General features: G+C 43.5%; 1 protein-coding gene and 2 long non-coding RNA genes across 4 annotated transcripts; 2 read left to right on the top strand and 1 right to left on the bottom strand.

The window, feature by feature from the left end:
• Positions 1-3,124: 3,124 nt before the first annotated feature.
• Positions 3,125-16,109, bottom strand: PCED1B (PC-esterase domain containing 1B). Of its 2 annotated transcripts, none has more exons than XM_060026178.1 (2): positions 16,033-16,109; positions 3,125-4,630 (listed from the first exon to the last, which is right to left on the bottom strand). In XM_060026178.1, the coding sequence occupies exon 2, from the start codon at positions 4,572-4,574 to the stop codon at positions 3,255-3,257; it is 1,320 nt and encodes a 439-aa protein (XP_059882161.1). In that variant the 5' UTR covers positions 4,575-4,630; positions 16,033-16,109; the 3' UTR covers positions 3,125-3,254. The 2 variants fall into 2 exon arrangements, with proteins under 2 accessions (XP_059882161.1, XP_059882160.1); XM_060026177.1 differs by lacking the exon at positions 16,033-16,109 and adding an exon at positions 11,602-12,425.
• On the top strand, positions 8,697-18,033 carry LOC132434506 (uncharacterized). The gene is made up of 4 exons (XR_009521315.1): positions 8,697-8,824; positions 16,098-16,336; positions 16,905-17,040; positions 17,936-18,033. It is a non-coding gene; the product is annotated as an uncharacterized lncRNA (long non-coding RNA).
• Positions 18,034-18,078: 45 nt separating this feature from the next.
• On the top strand, positions 18,079-22,437 carry LOC132434504 (uncharacterized). The gene is made up of 3 exons (XR_009521314.1): positions 18,079-18,185; positions 19,751-19,802; positions 22,023-22,437. It is a non-coding gene; the product is annotated as an uncharacterized lncRNA (long non-coding RNA).
• Positions 22,438-23,156: the final 719 nt, after the last annotated feature.

The raw sequence follows: 23,156 nt of genomic DNA, 5'->3' as shown, positions 1-23,156 counted from the left end.
TTGGGCCTTGCTTTGCTTGTACTAACAACAACAACAAAAAAGTTACAGCTTTAAAGTTTTGGCTTTTGGTATAACATAGTATATCTTATTATAGAATCTTGTGAGAAATACGCTGCACAGATGTTAATTTAATCATTAATTTTCCTTTTTTTTTTTTCCCCCAGAAAACTGCAGACAAGAGTCAAATATAAAAAGGCTGTCATTTCTTGAGGCTGGAAAGAATAGGCCAAATGAACCCTGAATTCTGAGTCTTAACAATAGAGCAATAATTTCTCTCATAAAGGTTGAATAATTTTGGCTCTTTTTTACCAGACAATAGCTTGATTGCATTGCTAGGTTTCTTGACTTAAGGAACAAGAAGACAATAGCAAAAAAAATGGGCACAGAAGAAAGCTCTAGGCTGGAAGATAAGGTCAGGGTATGTAGGAAATTAACAGAAAGGCCATTGAAGATGCCCTCAGGCTCTAACTCCCAGTGGGGGGGAGGTCCAGGGGGCCTTAGCTTCCCAGAATGACTGAGGTAAAGTTATAGGAGAGTTCTGTAGACAGTTTGGAAAGAAAAGTAAACAAATACAGCTCAATTCTGATGTAAATTGCATTCTTACTTAAGGATAGAATGTGAAGTAATTGTATTCTTGAACATTTAACTAAAGTAAACATGCTTGAACACCTTCTTTGCCAGGCACCCTGCTAATAGGCATTGGGAATTCAAGGGCAAGCAAGACTCCTGGAGAAGCTAACAAACGAGCAGCCATTGACGCCACTGAGTGGGGAGCAACACAAAGGAGATGAAGAGTGTGTTACCATGATCCTAACAGCACTCTCAGATGGTCATGGAAGGCCACTTAGGAGATGACTTGGAAGGTGTGGGGGGAAGGATGAAGAGTCAGAGATCCAAAGAACTAGGGAGTAGAGGATGTTGAACATTCCAGACAAAGGGAAGAGCAAGTGCATAGACCCAAGTTATACAACAGTTTGACGTCTTGTAAAAATAGAAAGGAGTCCTGTGGGGTTGAACATGTAAAGAACAACGAAGAGAGTTCCAAAAGATAACACTGCAGGGACAAGCAGAAGCCTGATCATGTGGGACAGCATAAGACATGGTAAGGATTTTACTCTGGGCTAATGGATTTGGACTTTGGAGCTCCAGAACTGTAAGAGAATAAATACGTGTTGTTTTAAGCCACCATGTTTGTAGTATTTGTTACAGCAGCCATAGAAAATTAACACACGTGGGAAGAAGATTATCTGAGTTTACCCGTACTCCTAAACAGCTAAGAGAAACAGGACTGTTAAGGGATCAGTGCCACTTAATCCATAACCTAGTGGATTCATCATCGAGTCAGTGTCCGGTGCTCAGCGCTGTATGTCTAAGAACTCATTCTCCTTGGTTCATTAGGCATCATCAGATTAAGGAGGACGAATACATACTAACTTAACTCACGAGAGAGATATAAAGCACAACACATCAATTAATTGGCTTATTCACGGAAGTAGAAATACTAAATGGGTCAACTTAACTTAGATCCGCAGCTAAATGTTGCTTGATCTTGCTTGGGAATTGTAAAGCCAGAATGATGGCAACGGGCTCATCCTGACGCCTAATGTTACCAAATCTCATAGCCTGCTGCACTCATCTCCATGGGATGAGAACATTTACACTGGTCAGGCGGGTCCCTCTCCTGATTATGTTGGGACATTCTGGCAAATTTTGACTTGTAGGCACTACCTTTCTAGAGTCCTCAAAGATCATCATGACCCTATTTTGGTAAGATTCCCTCCAATGGACCACAAAGATTAAATGTCAGTTTACCTCATCTCGTGTAGTCTCACCAGGAACACATACTCCACCTCATCATTCACTCCCTGATTCATTCAAGAAATATTATTCAGTACTTACTAAGTTCCAGACATTGTGCTAGGGTTTCAGACCCAAAGATAAGTAAGATAAAGGCCCTATTTTCTTACGGTGTTTTAGTGGATTAAAAGTTTCCGCGTATTTCTTCTGTAAATAGCTGATCTCATCCATGTCTTGTGATTTCATGGATTCCATTTTTGCAGAATAACATTTCCTGACCCTCATTGCCAAAGTTAGGGATGGTCCAATTGAGGACCTGTAAAACAGTCAAATCAATTCAATGAAAAACCCTGTTATCTGGACAATTTTAGTCATGCCTTATTTTGACTGTTTTATCTAGGCATTAACATTTCACCAGTCTAGTGTGACAAAGGGCCTAACATTTAAACAATCTCAATGATGTTAACATTCTTACGAAACAGAGAAGAGATGGTGGGGTCCACCTGTCCAATTTACAAGGAAGGGATTTGTGCACTGGGTGGTCCCTTCCAACTCCTAGTTTTACCCTATGATGATTCACATTGTCATTGAGTGCAACTTAATTTTCTCAAGCCCCAAACTCAAGACTATTAAAGAAATCATAAGGTCATAAGCATGCCATTCACTCTAGTTTACATAACCAATAAGCCTCTGGTTATGGAGCTATAAGGGTTTTTCATCATCACTTCCATAGAAAGACCATGTTTGGTAAACTTCCCTTCTTGGTTTGTTGCAGTATAAATCAAGTTTGAAAGTTAATATAAACTGATACTAGTATAAACTGTGAAAGACTAGTGGAGGAGTGATTTTTCTGTGTGACCTAGAACAAGTCACTCACCTCTTGACCTCAGATTCCCTGTTTGTAAATGTTAGTTAAATTTTATGTTTTTAGTTTTCTCAGTTCTGAAATTCCATGATTCTTCGAGAATCTCTGGAAAATATCACCACAAAAAGTTAAAGTTCTTTTATTTATTTGTAGGGAATCAGATCCATTTTATGGAAACCCTTTAGAGAAATTCCATTTTGAGTAGTTTATCAAGGGGCCGTAACTCTACAGCAGATACTGTCCCTGCTCTTATGAAGCTAAGTGTTCAATGGAAGGGAGAGGCACCACTAAATACAGACTCACAAAACCCACAACGACTTTTATGAAACCACTTGTTAATTTCAATTTTATATTTACAAAAAGACAAAGAGAATAGGCAGTGGGGAGGCAGGAATGATGCCTGGTTCCCCCTCGCAGAGTGCAGAGTGCAGTGAGAGGCGACAGCCAGCAAGAATAGGTCAGACTGCCCTTCCCTGCCATTATTGATAACAGCAATGGACCAAAGGCTTCAGTTAACAAGGTCAGTCTGTCTGGGGAGAGTCGGACGATCTGTCCAGTCCATGTGCATGAGGAGGAAGGCACCCAAGTCAGTCTATTGAGGCCTTGGCTCTCTATAGGCTGGGGCCCTTCTCTTGGAATTTCTGGGCCGCCCTCTCCAGGGCAAGTAGGGGCCACGGGGACAATACCGGGGAAAACCCCTATGGACCACAGGGGCCCGCTGCTGATAACAGGGTTGGGGGAAGGGGGGCCTAGGCGGCTGGGGACTAAACATAAAGTCACCATCGAAGGCAAATTCTGTCTGGGTAGATGGGAGAATATCTGAATGGAAATGGTTCAAGGAGAACTGATCCGATTGGAAAGGATGGTCTGAAGAAAAATCGGCATCTTGGGGACAGACAAGGAACGGGGGTGTCACCTGCTGAAGGGGGATGGGACGGGGTTTTGGGGGCAGCAGTGGGAACTGGGGTGGGCGGGGAGATGGCGTGGGGAGCAGGGGGCAGCACCCAGGCAGAGGCAAGGGTCGGTGTGGAGGAGGGAAGGCCGGTTGATCTCTGCAGGCCGGGAGCTGCCTCTCAAGTCTCCGGCCAGGTCCTCCCCTCACGGGGCCATCCTTGATGCACTTGCTCACTGGGTCACGCTGGGGCAGCTCCACCCCCCAGGCGTCGGCCACGTGGGCCAGCAGAAGCTGGGAGAGATGCCGGTGCGCTCGCTCGTTCCAGTGCACCCCGTCGGGCTGCAGGTACTTCCCTGTGTGGCGGCGGAAGTGGAAGTGCAAGTCCAGCACATCGAAGCCGTGCTTTTGGGCCTCGACAGAGCTGTAGAAGTTGGCCTCAATCACATTGGTTTTCAGTGTGGAGGCCGCGGGTCGGAGCTCGGGCGGGAGGAAGCCGCTATTGATGTTGTTGCCCACGGGCATGGCCGTGTTCCAAACCAGGAGGCACGACTCGGGCAGCACCTGGCGCAGGCGCCCAAACAGGCTCTCCAGGTTCTGCAGGTAGTTCGGCCAGGAGTCCTCCCCGTACCTGGTGAGGTCCCAGAGGCAGGAGTTCATGATGACCAGGTCCGGGTCGTGCTCGCCCGAACGCAGCTCCTCCAGGATGGCTTCCAGGTAGTCGGAGTACACGCGCGTCAGGAAGTAGAAGCGCACCAGGTGCTGGCCGGAGCAGAACTGGCGCACCTCGCGGTAGTGGGTGCCGTTATGCATGCGGCCCTGCTTGCCCCCCTGCACCAGCTCGTCCTGCTCGAAGCTGTACTCTCCCTTGGCCTTGAGCTGGCTGAGTGTGAGCAGGCAGTCCTTCTGCAGCAGGAGCACCAGGTCCTTGTACACGGCCCTCTGGACCGAGTCCCCCAGGATGACCACGAACTTGTTGTGAAGTAGCTGCCGTACTTCGGAGGCGAGCAGGTGGACCATGACGCCCGGGACGCGCCGCCTAGCTCCTTCCTTTCACTCGGTGGCTCTGCGGATGGCTAGGACAGAAGGAGAGAGCATATGGGAAGGGTCCACCTCGGGCAGGACGGTTTGGGAGGGCCCGGGGACGGGGATGGAACTTTAGCCTGGAGCACCTGCAGGGGCGGGGCTCCGCTACCGTCAGCCCGGAAGGAAGGGAGCCTGGAGCCACAAGCCCTGGTTGGCCTGCACGCAGTTTCTGCCTGAGACGTAACTCTGAACACCCAGGAAACCCAGGTTCCACCTGGCCGGGGGGTGGGGGCCCTGCCCTCCCGGGCTGGAGGTACAACCACCACAAGATACCCCACCACCGGCCTGGAGGCCGCCCAGAAGTCTGACAACTGGAGAATGGTTAGGCAAATTTTGCAGCTGTTAAATACTGAGGATTATATCAAGCAAGAACATGGAGAGTGAGATATATACTGTTAAGTTGAGGAAGTTACCATATGTGTGCCCCATTTCCCTGAAATGGTATAAAATAGATATGCATAGAGCACACTGAAAGAAAATAGGCAAAAAACAGTTTTTTATAGGACGGTAGGATTATGGGTGACTTGCCTCCCCCTCCCCTTTTTGTAAATATACTTTATAGAGTCTTAAATCAATTTTAATAACTTAAAAGGAATTTAATGAAATGCAACAGGCTGCAGAAAGGAAGAGCACATATGCCAGGTATTCTTAAAAACAGATTTCTTTTACAAGCGAGCAACTGTTTCTTATTAATGGGACTTGTAAGAAATAAATAAAATTGGAAATAATTCACGTGTGTTTCAGCTGTAATATTCTTAGTGTTTCACTTGAAGGAGATCAGAATATGCCAACCCCAACTATGCTTTGGCATAAGAAATATTTTAGCTAAAGGCCACTGAGAATCAATAGATACAGGAAGAGTTCTCCGCCCTCCCACTATGAACCTAAAAGCAGGGCATAAATTTCCTTTTGAGGAAGGTGCCCCTTCCCCCAGCAAGGAGAGAAGAGCCGAGGAAGAAGACAGTGAATTGTCAACCCCGAGATGAGTCTGCATAAACAAACCTTACCAAAAGAGCCCTTATTTTCCATTAGTACCCCCATAAATCCCTTCCCCACAATTTATCATCCCTTGAAACTCATACCCTTTGTTCTTTGTTAAAATGGTATAGAAGCCCGGGCTTCCCTGGTGGCGCAGTGGTTGAGAGTCTGCCTGCCGATGCAGGGGACACCGGTTCGTGCCCGGTCCGGGAAGATCCCACATGCCGCGGAGCGGCTGGGCCCGTGAGCCATGGCCGCTGAGCCTGCGCGTCCTGAGCCTGTGCTCCGCAACGGGAGAGGCCACAGCAGTGAGAGGCCCGCGTAACAAAAAAACAACAACAACAAAAAACCCAATAGTGTATAAGCCCAAGTTTCACCGCTTCTTTGAGTTTCATTCCTTTTCTGTGAACTTTTATGCACATAAATATTCACAAAAATTGTGTGCCTTTTCTCCTGTTAATCTATCTTTTGTTAGTTTTATTCACAGGGCCCCAGACACTGAACCTAAAAGTGTAGAGGAAAAGATTTTTCTTCCCCAGTTACACTGAATAAAACGTCAGAAGTTGTGAAACTTGTCTTCAGAACTTCAGATCGAGTTTATTTCAAGCTGCCATTTACAGCCATATCCACTAATGAATAAAAGGTGGAAACACACTAAAATACTACTGGCAAATCTCACATGGGGAGGAACATGACATCCACTTCACACACTTACACAGAAGCTGTTAAAATCTGCTGTGGCTTGCTATTCGCAGGCTCTCATGCATTAGTAAACATTTTAATAGGTGTAAATTACACATCTGGTTTTTTAAAGCTATACTATTTGTGGTTTTAAATGGGTATGAGTACAAAAATAAAAACATGAAGATGGATGGAGTACAAAAGTGCTCCACTAAGAGAACAGTTTGAAATATTGGCTTACATGAATCTTCATTTAAATGTTTTTGCTATCAGATAAAAAGCTTCAAACTAGGATTTTGCTCATTGTGGTACAACAAAATAAAACATAATTAAGCAAACTCCAGATCCCCTTGGGGCTCAGGCATGTTCACTAGTTTATATTCATTTATTCATCCAACTCACACTAAGCACTGACTAAATGCTCCACATGCAGCATATAAAAATGAATAAAACCTGGTCTCGCCCTTCAGGAGCAGATCACATATATTCATTGGTAACTGTAATAAAAAGTTGAAAGTGCTAAGTGCCATGAAGACAGAATGAGCGGTGGACTTTCAGGGGTCTTTGTGAACAGGATTACTCTACCCTAGACCCAAGTCTCCAAAGTGCAAAGTGAAGGGGAAAACCTTTCCCAGTGTTTTCAGGGCTCCCATGCCACCCCAGCTATATGTGCCCTCTCTGGGCTGGACTCTTGTCATATTCTGTTCTAGTCCCCTAGAGCAGCGGTCCCCAACCTTTTTTGGCACCAGGGACCGGTTTCATGGACAACAATTTTTCCATGGATGGGGCGGGGCTGGGGATGTGGCACAGGCGGTAATGTGAGCAATGGGAAGCGACGGGGGGAGCAGCAGATGAAGCTTCGCTCACTCACCTGTCACTCATCTCCTGCTGTGTGGTCCGGTTCCTAATAGGTCTCGGACCTGTACCAGTCCACAGCCTGGGGGTTGTGGACCCCTGCCCTAGAGTAGAGGACATCATCCCCTTCCACTGGAGTTCCCTCCCCTAGGCTGGCAGATGGGATAACCCAGCGCTCTCTCCTTCAGTGGTACTGTGTTTACACGGCCCAGTGCATTCCTTCTCTGAGTACGACGTCCCTAGATCTGAACTCACAATGTGAGTCAAATCCGCTACTTAAAAGCTGTGGAAAACGGAGGCTCTTAAGTATACTGGTGAAGAGCATTGCTTTCAGAGCCACACTATCTGGGTTTGAATCTCAGCTCTTCTTTTTGCTAGTTCTTTATCCCTGGGCAACTTATTTAGCCTTTCTCTGCCCTAATTTTCCTCATCTGTAAAATGGGACTTTTAGCACCCACTTCAGAGATTTGATCTGAAGATTAAATATAAAGTGGTTAGAACAATGTCCTGACAAATAGCATGAATGACTATTTCTAATAGTCATAATTATATACACAATATATAATATTATATTATTATATAATATAATATTGTATTATATATTATTATATATATAATTATAAATATTATAATCAATAATAATTCATTGAGCAAGTTTCAGAACACCCGGTTAATCATCTGTAAAAGGGGGTTACAATATTTGTGCCGTTTGTCTAGCAGGGTTCTGTGAAGATAAAATGAGAAGAAGCAAGTGAAAGATTTTGAAAAAAGCAAAATTAACATTTATTGGACAGCTACCAGATGCCAAGTGCTTTGTAAATACTATCTGATTTGTGAGAAGGTTCTTATTCTTTCCATGTTATAGGGAAGGATCTTCATGTGATGGAGCTAAGATTTAAAACTACTGATGGCAAAGCCTGTCCCTGTAGGAGGCACCCCTTAGAGCAGAACCCCTGCAGGTGAGTCTGAATCCAAAAGCTTGGCTCATGTCAGGGAAATATTTGAGGGCAAGATGGGAGAAGAGTGTTTCAGTGTGCCTTTAAGCACAGGCAGGTAATCCTTTACTCTGCCTGCTAGGGAGAGGGGTCCATGCGTACTTAGGGGGTTGGGGGGTCAAGTGAGGATATAGATATATCTCATCCCATACCTTGATCTCAAGCTAGAGACATACAAAAATTAAAAGACCTGGATTTTAGAATAACCAAAACAAACTTCGACAGATTTCAGAGTCTCACAGTGTTTGAGAAATTCTGGCTGCCCTATATCCTGACCAGTGAACCTAATCCACCCAGATGGTGTTCCAAGGGCTTGGAGCCAAAACTGGGCAAAAATGCCCGCCTAAGAATTTCTTATTGTTCTTCTGCAATGCAACATGCAGATTGGACTGTAGGCAAGAAGGGAGAGGGAAATGACTGGAAAGAAGCATTCCAGTTAGAAGCTGAAACTGAAAGGAAATTCATGAAATTCTTGATAAACTTCCTGTCACAACAGAATTAACAAATCAGACATCCTCAGGACTATAACTGTGGGGAAAAAAATCATTTAAAAACTAAGATGCCAAGCATTAAAAACAAAACCTAATAAAAACAAAGTGATTTTTTTCAGAGGTGTGAGTGAAGAATAATTTGGAGAGCTGAATCTTCTCTGGTCTGGAAAAAAAAAAAAAGTTGGTAAGTTCCATTTTCAAAGCTTTTATTTATAAAAATGAAACAAAAAAGGGATTTGAAAACAGTCAGATCAGTGATCTTTTTGGCTTAAGAGTTTTTCTTTGCTTCAAATTTGCAAAACTTATTAGTTTTGGTAGCTATTTTATAGATCAACTGACGCATTCATTCATTCATTAAGGAATTCATTGAGAACTAGATATCGTGCTAGGTGCAAGGAGTAGGTATAAAAAGGCAGTCTCTTCTCTCAAGAGGAGGGGTAAGAAAGTGGACACATACAAATATCAAAGGAGCTAACAGCTAGAACTGATGTATGTAAATGACATATCAAAGCCAGTAGGAAGAGTCCAAGGGGAGGGAGGAGACAGGCGGATGATCCAAGGCAATCTGTGATTCCAGCCTCAAATTAAAATCGATTTTTAAAAGAGTTTTATGATGATTCCTTAAATTATAAGTAGTTCCATGTTTTTCTGTTTTCAAAGTAAAATTTGGGCTTTGACTAAAGCTCTGACAGAAATATACATTAATAATGGCTACTACTATAATAAATTACGTTTAGGCATCTTGCTTAGATTTCCATTTGGGGCTAATTGCTTTTTTAATAGCTTCATAAACCGTCACTTGTAAATCACTGACTATTGCTTTATAACTATCACAAACCAAACACATAGCATTGTTCTTCATTAATCAATGTGTTGTAGAAATTAGGTTCATTTTTTTCTTTTCCTAATATCTTTAGTCAAAGGAAGAGTGGCAAAGATATAGAGGCCAGTTACTGTGGAGACCCTGCAAAGAAGTCTTAAATCACAGAGGTAATCACTAACAATTAGGACGTTGTTCTGATTAGTTGTAGGAAGTACTTCTAACTAGTTTAGAAGTTTCTTGCATATGACTAACCGTCTTAATGCAACACTGTATTAGGAATATAAATACTTTATTTCCTTCTAACTGCATTTTTGGTGATCAGATCTATGTTTGAACTATCCAAGATCCCCTTAAACGTTAATGGGTTAGATGTTACAAATAAGAAAATGATTTTTCGTGAACTCACCTATACAGCTTACCAGTTCTCGGTGTTTGTTTAGTATTCTACGTGGAATTTAAACTGGTCAAAAATTAAATTGCGTATCATGTAAAGTTTCCAAAGAAAAGAGAAAAGCAAAAGATTCAAACTTCTCTTTAGGAAAGCAAACTTCTCTTTTCCGCAGATGGGGATTCTCAAGAGATTGATCTTTCGATTTGGGGCAAGTCAGTTAACATTCTACTCCTCTGTAAACACAAAAATGGGAAATAGTGCAGGCCTATTATTTTTTAAAGTGGTTTTAGGAGAAATTTTTAAAGATGCACGAAAGTACTGTGAGATACCGTGATACATAAAGCAATAGAAAGATGATTTCCAAATATTAGCCATTGGAAAGACCGATTTTAATCCCACACCCCTCACCTCTAATACAGGCCTCAGCTCTGCAGCCCATTCATTCAGTAAAAATTTAGAAAACACCGTGTATACCTGGGGCTGTGACAGGTGTCATTTTGCAAGTTTGGCTCCCATCCCGCAACAACTCTCATGGTTTCTCTACCCCATCCCAACACATATGTCATATGACCTATATATCTCACTTGGTTATTCAGTTAGTTCTTATACACCACAGCTAAAATCTCAGAAACATGTGGCATAAATGGAAAATTGAATTTAGATGAATGACCTTCGAACATTTAGATTAATGTAACCACAAGTTTTCCTTGTGGAGGCAGGAATCACTGTGGACATAATTCCCTTGGTATCCGTACCATCCTCACCAGGCCACAATCTTAATTTGGGATTCTTTTGTAACAAAGTATCAGCAGAAGAATTTCACACATTTGAAGAATTTGAAAATTACCAAGTTTAAAAATCCTTAAAGCAGCATATTTTCCCCATAGTAATAGTCCAATATAAAAATTTCTTATGGATTATACAAAGAAACGCAGGGGACATCCTTTATGAAAGAAGTGGGGGTTCATAATACCTGATATGCAGGTAACTTCTATAAAAACAAAGATAAACTATGGAGCCTTTATCCAAAGAGCCCCATTAAAAAAAAACCAACCAAACAAACAAACAAAAACCTTGTGTTTTACCAAAGGACCCCCTAAAGTAAAAAAATCAAAGCAATTCGTATAAACAAAATATGATTTCAATCACGTACAGCCTATGACGAACTTCCACATTCTGGTCTCGAACCATTATTTAAACTACACTTGTGGGAATTCCCTGGCCGTCCAGTGGTTAGGACTCCAAGCTCTCACTGCCAAGGGCAGGGTTCGGTCCCTGCTCGGGGAACTACAAAATCCCAAAAGCCACGTGGTGAGGCCAAACACAACAAAAAAACCCTACATTTGCTAACTCCCTACCTGTTACTCCTCTAACAGGAATGAAAGATACTGGAAGGCAGTGACCTGGCTTTCACTTCGAGGAGACGACATAGTCAGATGTGGCGTCTGGCCTTGAACAGCCGTGCGCTCTTGCCTGCCCACTGCCCCGAGCCACGGTTTTTTTCTGGTGTCAAACAGGGGTAATATCCCCCATGTCACTCAATAATAGTGAAGATGAAAAGAGATCAAGGTCAGCGTCCATCAGAGGTCTAGGCCAGTGCCGACGTGCATTAGGCACCTTTAAACCCCCCCGCACAGCAACCCCTCCCTGTGGGAAGAATGCTGAGCCGGCAGAAGGCAGCTCGCTCTGGTTGCCTCCCTCAAACCCACAGCTCCCGTTCCTCCCTCCCAAAGGGGCAGAGCTGTACCTCCTCAGGTGTAAAGGTGATCCCTCAGCTCAGGTGGCTGGTCCTCCTACATCCTCAGGCACTTTGCTCCAAGAGGTCCCCCGGAGAGGGGAGAATGATGCTTTCTGTGTTTCCTTCAATCTCCTGGGGCTGACTCCTTTCTTTAAACCTTAAACACATTCTAGTTTCTTGCTTTAAAAAAGAAAGGAAACGTCTTTGACTCCACCTCCAAGACAGTCCTATCTTTTGCTTCCCCTTCAAGGCCACTTCTTGCAAAGTTGTTTGAACTGGCTGCGTCTGGGTCCTCACCTCCCACTCACTCCTCCTTTTACTTGATTTTGGCTTCCAACTGCACCAAAGCGAAACGTTTGTCAGTAAATCCCCAGCGATTTCCTTGTTGCTCCTTTCAGCGACTACTTCTCGGTCGTTATCACATCTGTAGCATTCCTAGCTCCTTGGGGCTGGGGCACCGATGGTGACTCCCTTCCACGACTCTGCCGGAGACTCTGACACCCTGGTCTCCTGTCTCACCTCCCCCGGTATCCTGTGTGAGTTTCTCTTCCTCTGGCCATCCCCAGATGTCGGTCTTTCTCAAGGCCCACTCATTGGCTCCTTTCTTCTTTTCTTCAACATTCTTTCCTTTGGATTCATCCACGCTCTTGGCGTCCATCCGTAAGGTGAACGCACACTCCTAATTGCCCCAGCTTTTCTGGTTTACGTCTGCTTTCCCAGCGTAATCGTTAATAGCGACCCTCCCCCTAAATGTCCCATTTGGGAAGGAAACAAATGATACAGTCCCCATATCAATTACTATTTGTATGCAGATGACTCCGAATTGAGGCCATAAAGCACAGAGGCTGAGGGGGTGGGCCCTCGAGTCAGCCCTCTGGGTTTATATCCTGCTCCACCACTTACTAGCCTCTGAGACCCTGGGTAGAGTAACACTTCAGAATTTTGACCTGTAAAACAGGAATACTACTATAGATTTCTTAAGAAGTGAGGGTTAAATGAACACATGTAAAGTCCTTAACATGAGGTCTACCATATTTTTAAGTGCTCAGTAAATTTAGCTAGCCCAAACTTGTCTCCTGAGTGCCTGACATCTTCTGGTGAGTAGAATAAGGTGAGTTCAGGTGAGTTCCAAGTGGGGGGGGGGGGGGGGGGCAAGGAGTGACTTAGTCTGCGTGACTTGGTGACTTAGACTTACCACTTCTAAATTCTCTGGATGCCATTATCCTCCCATCAAACTGTGGCTGAATTCCTAACATAATTCTCTTGTGACCTTTGAACAATCTTCCTAAAGGTAAATATCGATCATCCGTGAGAATGCTGGCATATTTTGCTGTGCATTTTCAGAGAACTGCTCTATAATTTACGCTTGCAACACTGGCTGGGGATAACTAGGTGGAAACAAACTGCTTCTAAAACGCTTGGGTCAAGTCATTTTTATTTTTCATGACTGTGGCCGTTGTCACTGTTCGTAAAACATCAAAATCCTTCAGGGACAGCCTGGATATAGGCCGGTTCAACTATTTCTTGGCAATAAAAAAATAAGATGTAATTTTTGAAAATACGCTTTAGGGAGGAGAACGTTGCAATATATTTCAGGAGGCTGAGGGCAGTAATCAATTTCACCTCTGTTTTAGATTTTACGGTTACATTTTCTACTTCCCGTACATTTCTCTTAATCCTTAAGGAAGTGTGTCTTATTTTGATTGAAATACTCTCTAAAATGGGAGAGTTTTTATCGTATACGTGTTTTCTCATATTTCTCAATTTCGTATCTTCACTTTCATCTGATACACTAGCATAACTACAACATTTTGCATTTATAAACTTTGTTTTTTAACCCAGGGTATGATCATTCCTTCTGTGCATCTCTCCAAAGCCTGTGGATGAATTATAGAGCTTGCGTATACCCAGAGGGCTTTTTCTTACCTCTTCATGTTTGCTCCATGACTCAGCATTGAGCGTTCCCTAACCCCTTCTCCTTTTGAAATTCTGTTCCTTCTTTAAGACCCAGTTTAGAGTACAATTCTGTCTGAGAGCCTTTCCTAGTTTCCCAGACAGAAAAATCTCCCCTTCCTCTGACAGTTGCCTCTATTTAGCACTTGGTTCTGTTTTGTTCTATAATTACCTGTCCATGTGTATTTCTACCCCAGTACATCCCAGTCCTGGGTGGCAGAAATAGGTCTCACCCATCTTTGTACCCCTCATGGACCAATGGTTATTATCCATTGAGCATTTACCCTGTGCAAGGCCTATTCTATTCTCATGACCTAGTGAAGTAGAAACTATTATTATCTCCATTTTATGGGTGAGTAAAGTGAGGCTTGGAGAAGTTATGTCAATCATCCAGGGTTGTACAGCTAGTAAGAAGAGGCAGCACCTGTCCCTTATGGACAGTGAATCTACTGATGGATTAGATTAGCTTAAGATTTTGTTTTGCTTCCTTAGGAGGACGTATGGCTCCAGAGCCCAGGCTTTTAACCTCAGCTATACAGATTTATTGAAATCAAGAGGAAAAAATAATCTTACCTAGGAAAAAAATTTGCATGTAATTTTCCTTTTTATTCTCTGTCGTAAAACAAAACAAAGCAATGCCGTGTGCACAGCTTTCAATTCTTCCATGTGAAAACAAGGCGGTTATGAAATCAACCTAGTTGTTTCCGTCACCGATAGTCAGCTCTTCTTCTGAGTGGGTCAGTGGGAAAGTCAGTGCTGCCCTAAAGCTACATCGATGTTTCAAACTTTTCTATTCTTACGTTGCCTACTCTAGATTCTAACTACTCTAGGTTCAATGGCTGAGTAAAAGTTTCCATGACTGAAAAGAGTGTGGGTGGTGGTGCTAATAATGACTAAACTGCTTTCAACTGATTAACAGGTTGGATCCTGAAAATTCTGTCTTCAGGAATGGCCACAAAAGCCCATTTAACCAGCCATGCGAACCCTAGGCTGAGTCAGCAGGCGGAGGGTTTCTGCCACTGCCAGTGCTGACTTTATCTCTGTGTGTTCAACCTTGAAACGGAAGAAACGGCCCCTATGTTTCTCTAGGGAGATTGCCCAGAAGAGCTTTTAAAATGAATATTATTTTATTATTGCTGTGGGTAGTAGTATTAATATTACATAGTATTGAGATACTAGGTGCGATAGTGTTTCAATGGCGAACAAAGCTCTTGAATGGAAAAATAGGATTCTCAGAGCCAGTCTCTGTCTGCCCTGCTGCCTAGCACCTCTCTTTGGTAGGGGGATCTGGAAGCCCTGGGTTCTCACTGCTTTCCGTGTACATTTCCCCAGTTTCTTTTTTTTTTTAATTTTTATGTTTTTATGGGCCATGAAAAGGTTTTGTTCTTACTTTCAGAAAGCATTTTTTTAAATTTTGTTTTTTACTGGGGTATAGTTGTTTTACAATGTTGTGTAACTTTCTACTGCATAGCGAAGTGGAGTTCCCTGTGCTATACAGCAGGTTCTTATTAGTTATCTATTTTATACGTATTAGTGTATGTATGTCAAAGATTTCCCCAGTTTCAAGCCCAAGGCTGGGAACAGGAGGAGGGATGAAGTGCAGGAGGGGAGGGGGCTGAGGAAATGAGAATCTAGGCTGGAGAACTGAAGGCACCGGCTCACTCTGACACCAGGCCTTTCCCAAGTCGTGCTTTCCTCCCTTGAGACCTGAGCTGGGACCGAAGAAGAGTTTCTTCCTGCCACATGCTCAGGAGAGCTCTCAGCTTCTCCCTTATCCCTCAGTAACAAAACTAAGCTAACAGCGCTGCCTACCTCAGGGTTAATTGTGGAAATGAAAGGAAATGCTCTGTAAACTCCACGATGTTAATTGTTGTTATTCAGAGTCAGCTCAGCAATTTGGGGGATGGGATTTAGCAGTGAAGGGAGCTTTCCAATGAAATCTAGTCTTTAGCTTATTATTTACTAAGTTAACGTGTTACTTAGTCACGTTATTTAGTACCCACTCCGACAGTATGTTCAGTATTTATTCCTCTTAAGACCCGTATGAAATTGGTGCTTTATTCTCTCCATTTTACACGTTCGAAAATTACAAGATTGAGTCATCGCCCAAGGTCATCCATTTTATAAAAGGTGGATCTGGGAGTCATAACTGATGCCAAGCCGTTGTGGTCAACCACAACGTACAAGATGACACAGACAATAGACGTGTCACCGCCTTTCTCCAGTTCACAGCTGGCTGTTTCCTTGCACTGTACGCTTTTAGAGACTTAGTAGCTTATCAGTCACAAATCCTTATTACAAAATAATCTTACAATAATAATGGTTGTCTCTCTAGGGCTCTTCAGTTAAGTGGGGGTACGGTGGACTGGGCTAGGATGGTGACTTCTTCCTATACAAAGTGCCCAAGAAATGAGGATCCCGAAAAAGGCTGGTCAGAAATGCAGAATTAATGCTTAAAATAAAATGGAAAAACTGGAAAGTACTTACTCATTAAAGTAACTGGTGATTAAAAAATGTGCCTCTCAGTTGTTTCTAGTTCTTTTCCTACACAGACTCCTTTCTCAGCTGGAGGTTGACGTGTCAGGTTGGAGAGCCCAGAGCCTGGGCTGCAAGGCAGATAAGTTCACCTCTGGGTGCTGCTCCGTTGGTGAGCCAGCGTCTGGGGAGAAGAGGCCATTTCTGGAGGCATCTGGGGCAAATGACACGAGACAGCATTTACTTTCTTGCATTACGAAGTGGAAGACTTATGACCGAAGCTTTAAGAACTGGGCAAATACGAAAACACAAAGTGGTAAGTAAATCACAATACAGCATCTTCCTGGAATTTGGCTCTGAGCTAGTTTTCATTTCACATTTCTCAGTAATTTGGGTGTAATGTGTATTGACTCTTGCCTGGTTTCGTTCTAACAATTCAGACCTTGGGCTCTTGTTACCCTTACTTGTGTGGTTTGTTCACAGCTGGGAAAGCTATTAGAGGGGGGGAAGGAAGGAGAGACAGCGAGGGGCCGGGAGGAAGTGAGGAGAGAGACACAGGAAATGATGAGAGGAAGATTGCTCCCTTTTCTAATTAATTTTTTAAAGCCATAATCTTGCACTTTTGTGTGGGGCATTGCAGTTTACAAACCACTTTCAGATCGCTTCCCTTGCTCCTCCCACGCACTGTGGGCGGAAGAATAGACCATTACACAGCTGCAGAAGGCAAGGGGCCTCAGCCACAGGCCTCAGGTAAACACAGAAAGTGGCAGAGCCAGGACGCCTTCTCTCCCACTGCATTTGAAACCAGCAGGTGACGGAGGGGGAAAAGGGAAGTGGTCCTCTGATTGATTAGATAAGCTCAGAGCTTTGTTTTGTTTTGGAAGGACCTGATTTGGAAGAGGAGGAAGATCATATCACATCCCCTACAGATACCAAGACAAAAGGGACGGAGGAAATAAATCATAAAAAAAGAGAAAATGAAGTTTTAAAAGTTCTCCCCAAATGGCGAACCCTCTAGAGGTGTGTCAAACATTTTAGGATAGAATGTGTCTCCACTACATTAAATGGTATAAAATACCTAATGAACAAGAGTAACAGATTCCAAAATGGTCCTGAAATACATGCCCTTCATGCCTACATGGTTTTTGTGTTTAATGCTATGTTTTAGGTAAACTGGCCGATAAAGCAACGCAGTGGTCTTTTTTTGAAAAATACCAGCTTACTTCACTGACTGCTCAATGTATGGCTTAAAAATTAATCCTACACATTACCCATTGTTTTGATCCTCTTATCTATAGCCACAAATCAAATTATTTCACAGTTTTTCCATGAGTTTTAATACAATCATTATTGTGTCTCAAGACAGGGCTGCATCTAGAACCCAGCTGATAACTTTAGGATTTTAAAATTCAGAGTAATCTATGACATAATTTGAAAACTTGCCATTATTTGATTCTTGCAATTCTATAAATGAGTTGCAGATCTTTCCAGTTCTCTAAATTCCAGCTAGTGTGTACTTTGTGAGAATAAAAGAACAATTTAGAGGATGACTAAAATTCACATAATTATCCTAAGACCAGAGAATAGAGGAGCTGTAATAATGCAAATGATAATCTTGCCTGTACTCTTTAAATTTAAAATGAATATTTTTGAGACCAAGCAACAGATTTTCCAACGATTTTCTTACTTCCAAGAACTTATTATGATACATGGAGACAGTTATGATTGCTATCCTGGCCCCATTTCATGTTCCGTAGCTCAGTGAGCTGCCTTTCTCATCCATCAAACCTGGCTTTTTCCTAAAAAATAATGAGAACTACCCATGTATAATGGTTTACACTTAGAATGTGCTATCTCGCAACAGATCCCAGTACATAAAGTAAGCCAAGCTCTAATTATTATCTTCACTTTGTAGATGGTGAAACTGAGGCCCTGGGAGAGCTTAAGTGACTTAAATCCCCTCGGTGATCAGCATAGGATGGAGTGTTTCCGTCTGCAGGGAGTCATCGTCGCTGCCCTCTGGGGGCTTGGGGAGTTGGGGGGCGGGGAAGGCCACACAGGGCACACTGCCCTCATTGTGATTCTTACATTTTTCTTATTTCTAGAAGCTATTTAATGCACATGGCACAAAACTTCAGAAGGTACAACTGGTATATGAGAGAGAAGTAAGTCCCCCTCCCTTTCTTGTTCCCTAATCCCTCAGTTTTCTTTCTAGAAACAATACGGTCATCAGCTTCTTGTCTATTCTACCAGAAATATTCTATACAGATATTCTATATCTCTCTGAAATATTTTATTCTCTTTCTTCTTTCTGAAAGAGTCAACTTCCCTATGCACTGAAGGCAGTTGTTAGGAAAGAATATGAGCATCACTTAGAACCAATGTTAAACTGCAGAAACTGATCTTTGGTAAACTGATCACCCAGAATGTTCCAAACACTCAAATGTTTTCAAAAAACTCAAGACTCACAACAGCCTGTAAAAGGAGGTGGGCTGCTGTCCCTGTGGCGTGCTATCCCATCTGGGGACCACTCAGAAACCCTGATCTTTTTTTTTTTTTTTTTTTTTTTTTTGCGGTACGCGAGCCTCTCACTGTTGTGGCCTCTCCCGTTGCGGAGCACAGGCTCCGGACCCGCAGGCTCAGCGGCCAAGGCTCTCGGGCCCAGCTGCTCCGCGGCATGTGGGATCCTCCCGGACCGGGGCACGAACCCGTGTCCCCTGCATCAGCAGGCGGACTCTCAACCACTGCGCCACCAGGGAAGCCCCCAGAAACCCTGATCTTGATTTGTGATTTGGTGACTGCATGTCTGTTGACGGTGAGGATTGGAGCCAGAGCTATAATGCTGTGAAATAAAGTGAACTGTCAGATCACTGGCTTTGGGGCCAAACTTGGGCTTGAAACCTGATTCTGTCACTTGTAGCTGCATGTCTTTGGTAGTCAATTAACTCCTCTGTGACTCTGATTTTCTCATCTGCGAAACAGGGATAGAAATAAGCACTACAGAGATGCAAAGATTAAACGAGAAAAACAGACAAGAACCAGGTACACGGTGGTGTATAATAAAATATATCTATATCATTAACCATGGCTCATTTATTCTTTCACTCATTCATTCAAAATAATCGTGGTAGGCAGTATTAGAGGTGCTAGGGATATCGCTGTGAATAACATGGAAAAAGAAAAAGAAAACACCTTTCCCTTATATAGTTGACATTTGGGCTGAGGGGAAGCAGACAATTAAAAAGTAAGTAGAATAATATGTTATATAAAAGAAAAGAGGAACGTGATTGCTGCATGGGGAGGACGTAGGGACTGTGGGTTGGAATTTTAAATGGTGTGGCGACAGGGTTCATAACACTGTACCCTAGAATACAGCACCTCAACATACTAAATATTCTAAGCTGAAAGAATGTGAGAAACAGCAGGTACTGGAAGGACTCTCTGATGCCCCCTGAAGCAGGTCCTAAGACCCTGTGTGGGAGGGGCCCTCTCTATACTCATAAGAAAGGAGCATCCTTATCTCTGAAGACAAAGGGACTCTGAAAGGAATTCCAACAAACTGGCCTTGCTAAGTTCCCTCTGTTCTCCGCCATTAGCTCTTACCCTTTGTCCTATCAACCTTCATCAAACCCAGTGTGAAAACACTGGGACTGAACCTTCCTTTAGGTCTTCATTTCCTTTGGAAGGCTACTTTATAGCTTTTCTCCTGTTAATCTGTCTTTTGTTACAGAGACCCAGCTGAGAACCAGAAGACAGAAGGGACCAGCAGTATCCAGAGAGAGGTAAGGGAGCAAACCACGTGGAAATCTGTGGGGAGAAAGCTCCAAGCAGAGAGAACAAGTAGGCGAGCGTGACTAGACTAAGTGAACAAGGGAGGGGGACACGGGAGACACACTCAGGGAAGAAGGGAGGCAGATCAAGGTCATCGAAAGGACTTGGGCTTTTATTTTGGGAGCTGTTGTGCAGGGTTTGAGCAGAAAATCAACACCACTTTAGTCTAGACTGTCTGGGGTAAGAGGGGAGGGAGGGGGACCAATTAGGAGGTTACTGAGTAAAGCAGGAGTTGAGCCTTAAGCCGGAATGACATTAGCCAAGGAATGAGAAAGGGTCAGATTCTGGATATATTTTGAAAGTAGAGGTGGTAGGATTTGCTGTGGAGATTAGATGGGGTGTGAGAAAAGGAGGGAAGACAACGGCTAGCTCCATGGCTCTTGGCCTGAGCAACAGGAGGGATGAAGTTACTGGATGAAGTTACTGAGATGGAGAAACTTTGGGAGAAACAGGTTTGGGGGTGGAGGGCTTGTTCTGTTCGAGATTCCTTTTATGCATCCATAGTCATTTGTGGAATGGGGATCTGGAGCTGAGGGGAGAGGACCAGGCTGGAGATAGCAGTTTGGTTTGGGTTTGGATGCTGTTGCCAATGGAGATGGTGAAGCTAGAGAAGAAAAGCTGTCTGAGAATTGAGCCCTGGGTCGCTCCACACCTGGGAGGTCAGGAAGAGGAGAAGGAACCTGGAAACGGACTGAGAAGGAAGAGTCGGTGAAGCAGGAAGAAGAATGTGTGAGGTCCCAGGAGCCAAGAGAAAAACACGTGTGTCGAGGGAGGACTCCAAGGAGGGATGGTCTGAGTCAGAGATAGCTGATAAGTCGAGTGGGATGTCTGGCCATTGGCAGGACATTGGGAACCTAGACAGAGTGGTGGGGAAAACTGCAGGTTAGAGTGGTTAAGAGACAATGGGAGGAGAATTGGAGGCAGTGCCCCCCCCTCGAGAGGAGTTTTACTCTAAAGGGAAGCCAAGAGAGAGAAGTCAGCTGGAGGGGAAGTGGTGATAAGAGAGTTTTTGTTTCGTTTAAGATGGGGAACAATGGTTGGTAGCGTGTTTGGATGCTTACAGGAATGATTCAGTAAACAGGGAACAACAGATGCTGCAGGAGGAATGGGGAGGATTCTGGAGCCATGCCCTTGAGTTGGCGAAAGGGATGGGCTCTAGTGCCCAGGTGGAGGGCTTGGCCTTGGGTGGGAGCGTGGACAGTTCAACCAGAGAAACGCCAGGGAAGACGCACGATGTGGAGGTGACAGCTGGCTGGGGTTTTCCTGATTGCTCTTTTCTCAGTGAAATAGGCAGCAAGGTCCAGGTCACCAGTTGAGAGTGAACCTGGGGAAGGTGGGATTAGAGGTTTGAGGATGGAGAAGAAGGTATGAAATAGGTGTCTGGGGGATCAGGAGGCTGCCATTACTCAACAGTACGGAGGGCCACCTAAGGCTGGGAGCCCTTATTTCGACTGAGGATGCCCAGCAGGGGTGGTTGGTTTTCTCTAGTCTGTTTTCAGCCATGTGGGTGCAGGTGCAGAGTGGGCAAGAATGGTATTTAGTCGGATTGCGGTTTTGCCTTTCAGTTTCTATTTACGTTAATGTGCCATTAGAATTTTATAATTTATTTTAAATCATGATTTATTTAAAAGCAAACTCACAGAAGTGAAATATAATTTAGTGAAAAAGTATCCTGAATATAAGGGCAGAAATGATGGTTCCTTTAATATTAACAACTTTTTAATAGTTCCAGCCACAGATTAATTTAGACTTATCTTTCTATGAGCCATTATCATTATAGCCACATTTTCTATTTTAAGGAACACTTATTTTTCTTATCTTCTTGGAACTGAGTGTTTCAAGCAGGCCAGAAATCAGCCCACTAAATATTTACTTATAAATGCACTTATTTCAGCCAGCTGGTGTGTGTTTGTGTTCAAATCAATGCCTGGTTACCTTAAAAAGAGGACCAAATTTGGCAAATCACAAAAAATATGTGTTTTCTTTGCTTGTATGACTTGAAACAGTACGTATTTTCGATCATTTCTCTTCAAAGCATTTGCATTTAGCACTTTCAAGCACATATGAATAATTTGTTTCTTTGGGGGTACAAAGTCTTCTATGAGAGTATATTAAGAATTTTGAGGGCTTCCCTGGTGGTGCAATGCTTAAGAATCCACCTGCCAATGCAGGGGACACGGCTTCAAGCCCTGGTCTGGGAAGATCCCACATGCCGCAGAGCAGCTAAGCCCGTGCACCACAACTACTGAGCCCGCGCTCCACAACTACTGAAACCTGTGCGCCTAGAGGCCGTGCTCCACAACAAGAGAGGCCACCGCAATGAGAATCCTGCACACCACAACGAAGGGTAGCCCCTGCTCGCCGCAGCTAGAGAAAGCCCGTGCACAGCAAAAAAGACCCAATGCAGCCAAAAGTAAATAAAAAATACATAAATAAAAAGAAAAAAAATTTTTAAAAAAAGAACTTTGAGACTGGATCAAAACTTCTCATGAGCTGAATTTAGTAACTGGACTCAATTCTGCACTAATTCGGTATATGCAAACTTCTGTGTTGTAGAGGAACAAGGCTAGAATTGCTAGAGTTTGGGAGGTTACAGGCTGGCAAGAGCCCAGGTCGTGGTTTCACCAGGATGGATGGAATGAGAGGAACGGAATTTATTTATTTGTTTATTTATTAAATTTTTTTAACATCTTTATTGGAGTATAATTGCTTTACAATGGTGTGTTAGTTTCTGCTTTATAACAAAATGAATCAGCTATATGTATACATCTATCCGCATATCTCCTCCCTCTTGCGTCTCCCTCCCACCCTCCCTATCCCACTCCTCTAGGTGGTCACAAAGCACCGAGCTGATCTCCCTGTGCTATGCGGCTGCTTCCCACTAGCTATCTATTTGACATTTGGTAGTGTATATATGTCCACGCCACTCTCTCACTTCATCCCAGCTTACCCTTCCCCCTCCCCGTGTCCTCAAGTCCATTCTCTACGTCTGCGTCTTTATTCCTGTCCTGCCCCTAGGTTCATCAGAACTACTTTTTTTTTCTTTTCTTTTTTTTTAGATTCCATATATATGTGTTAGCGTACAGTATTTGTTTTTCTCTTTCTGACTTACTTCACTCTGTATGACTGACTCTAGGTCCATCCACTTCACTACAAATAACTCAATTTCGGAGGAACGGAATTTATAGAGACCTCATTCTGTCAGGATTGCTTTAACTTTTCTGCAAACTTTCTTAGAATTTTTATGTTTCATGTGACTTCCCTATTCTGCTCCAGTGTAGCTTCATGGTTCCGAGCATGGCCTT

The sequence above is a fragment of the Delphinus delphis genome, chromosome 11, assembly GCF_949987515.2.
Source record: "Delphinus delphis chromosome 11, mDelDel1.2, whole genome shotgun sequence".
Taxonomy (NCBI): domain Eukaryota; kingdom Metazoa; phylum Chordata; class Mammalia; order Artiodactyla; family Delphinidae; genus Delphinus; species Delphinus delphis.
This window is presented reverse-complemented; position numbering and strand designations above follow the sequence as displayed.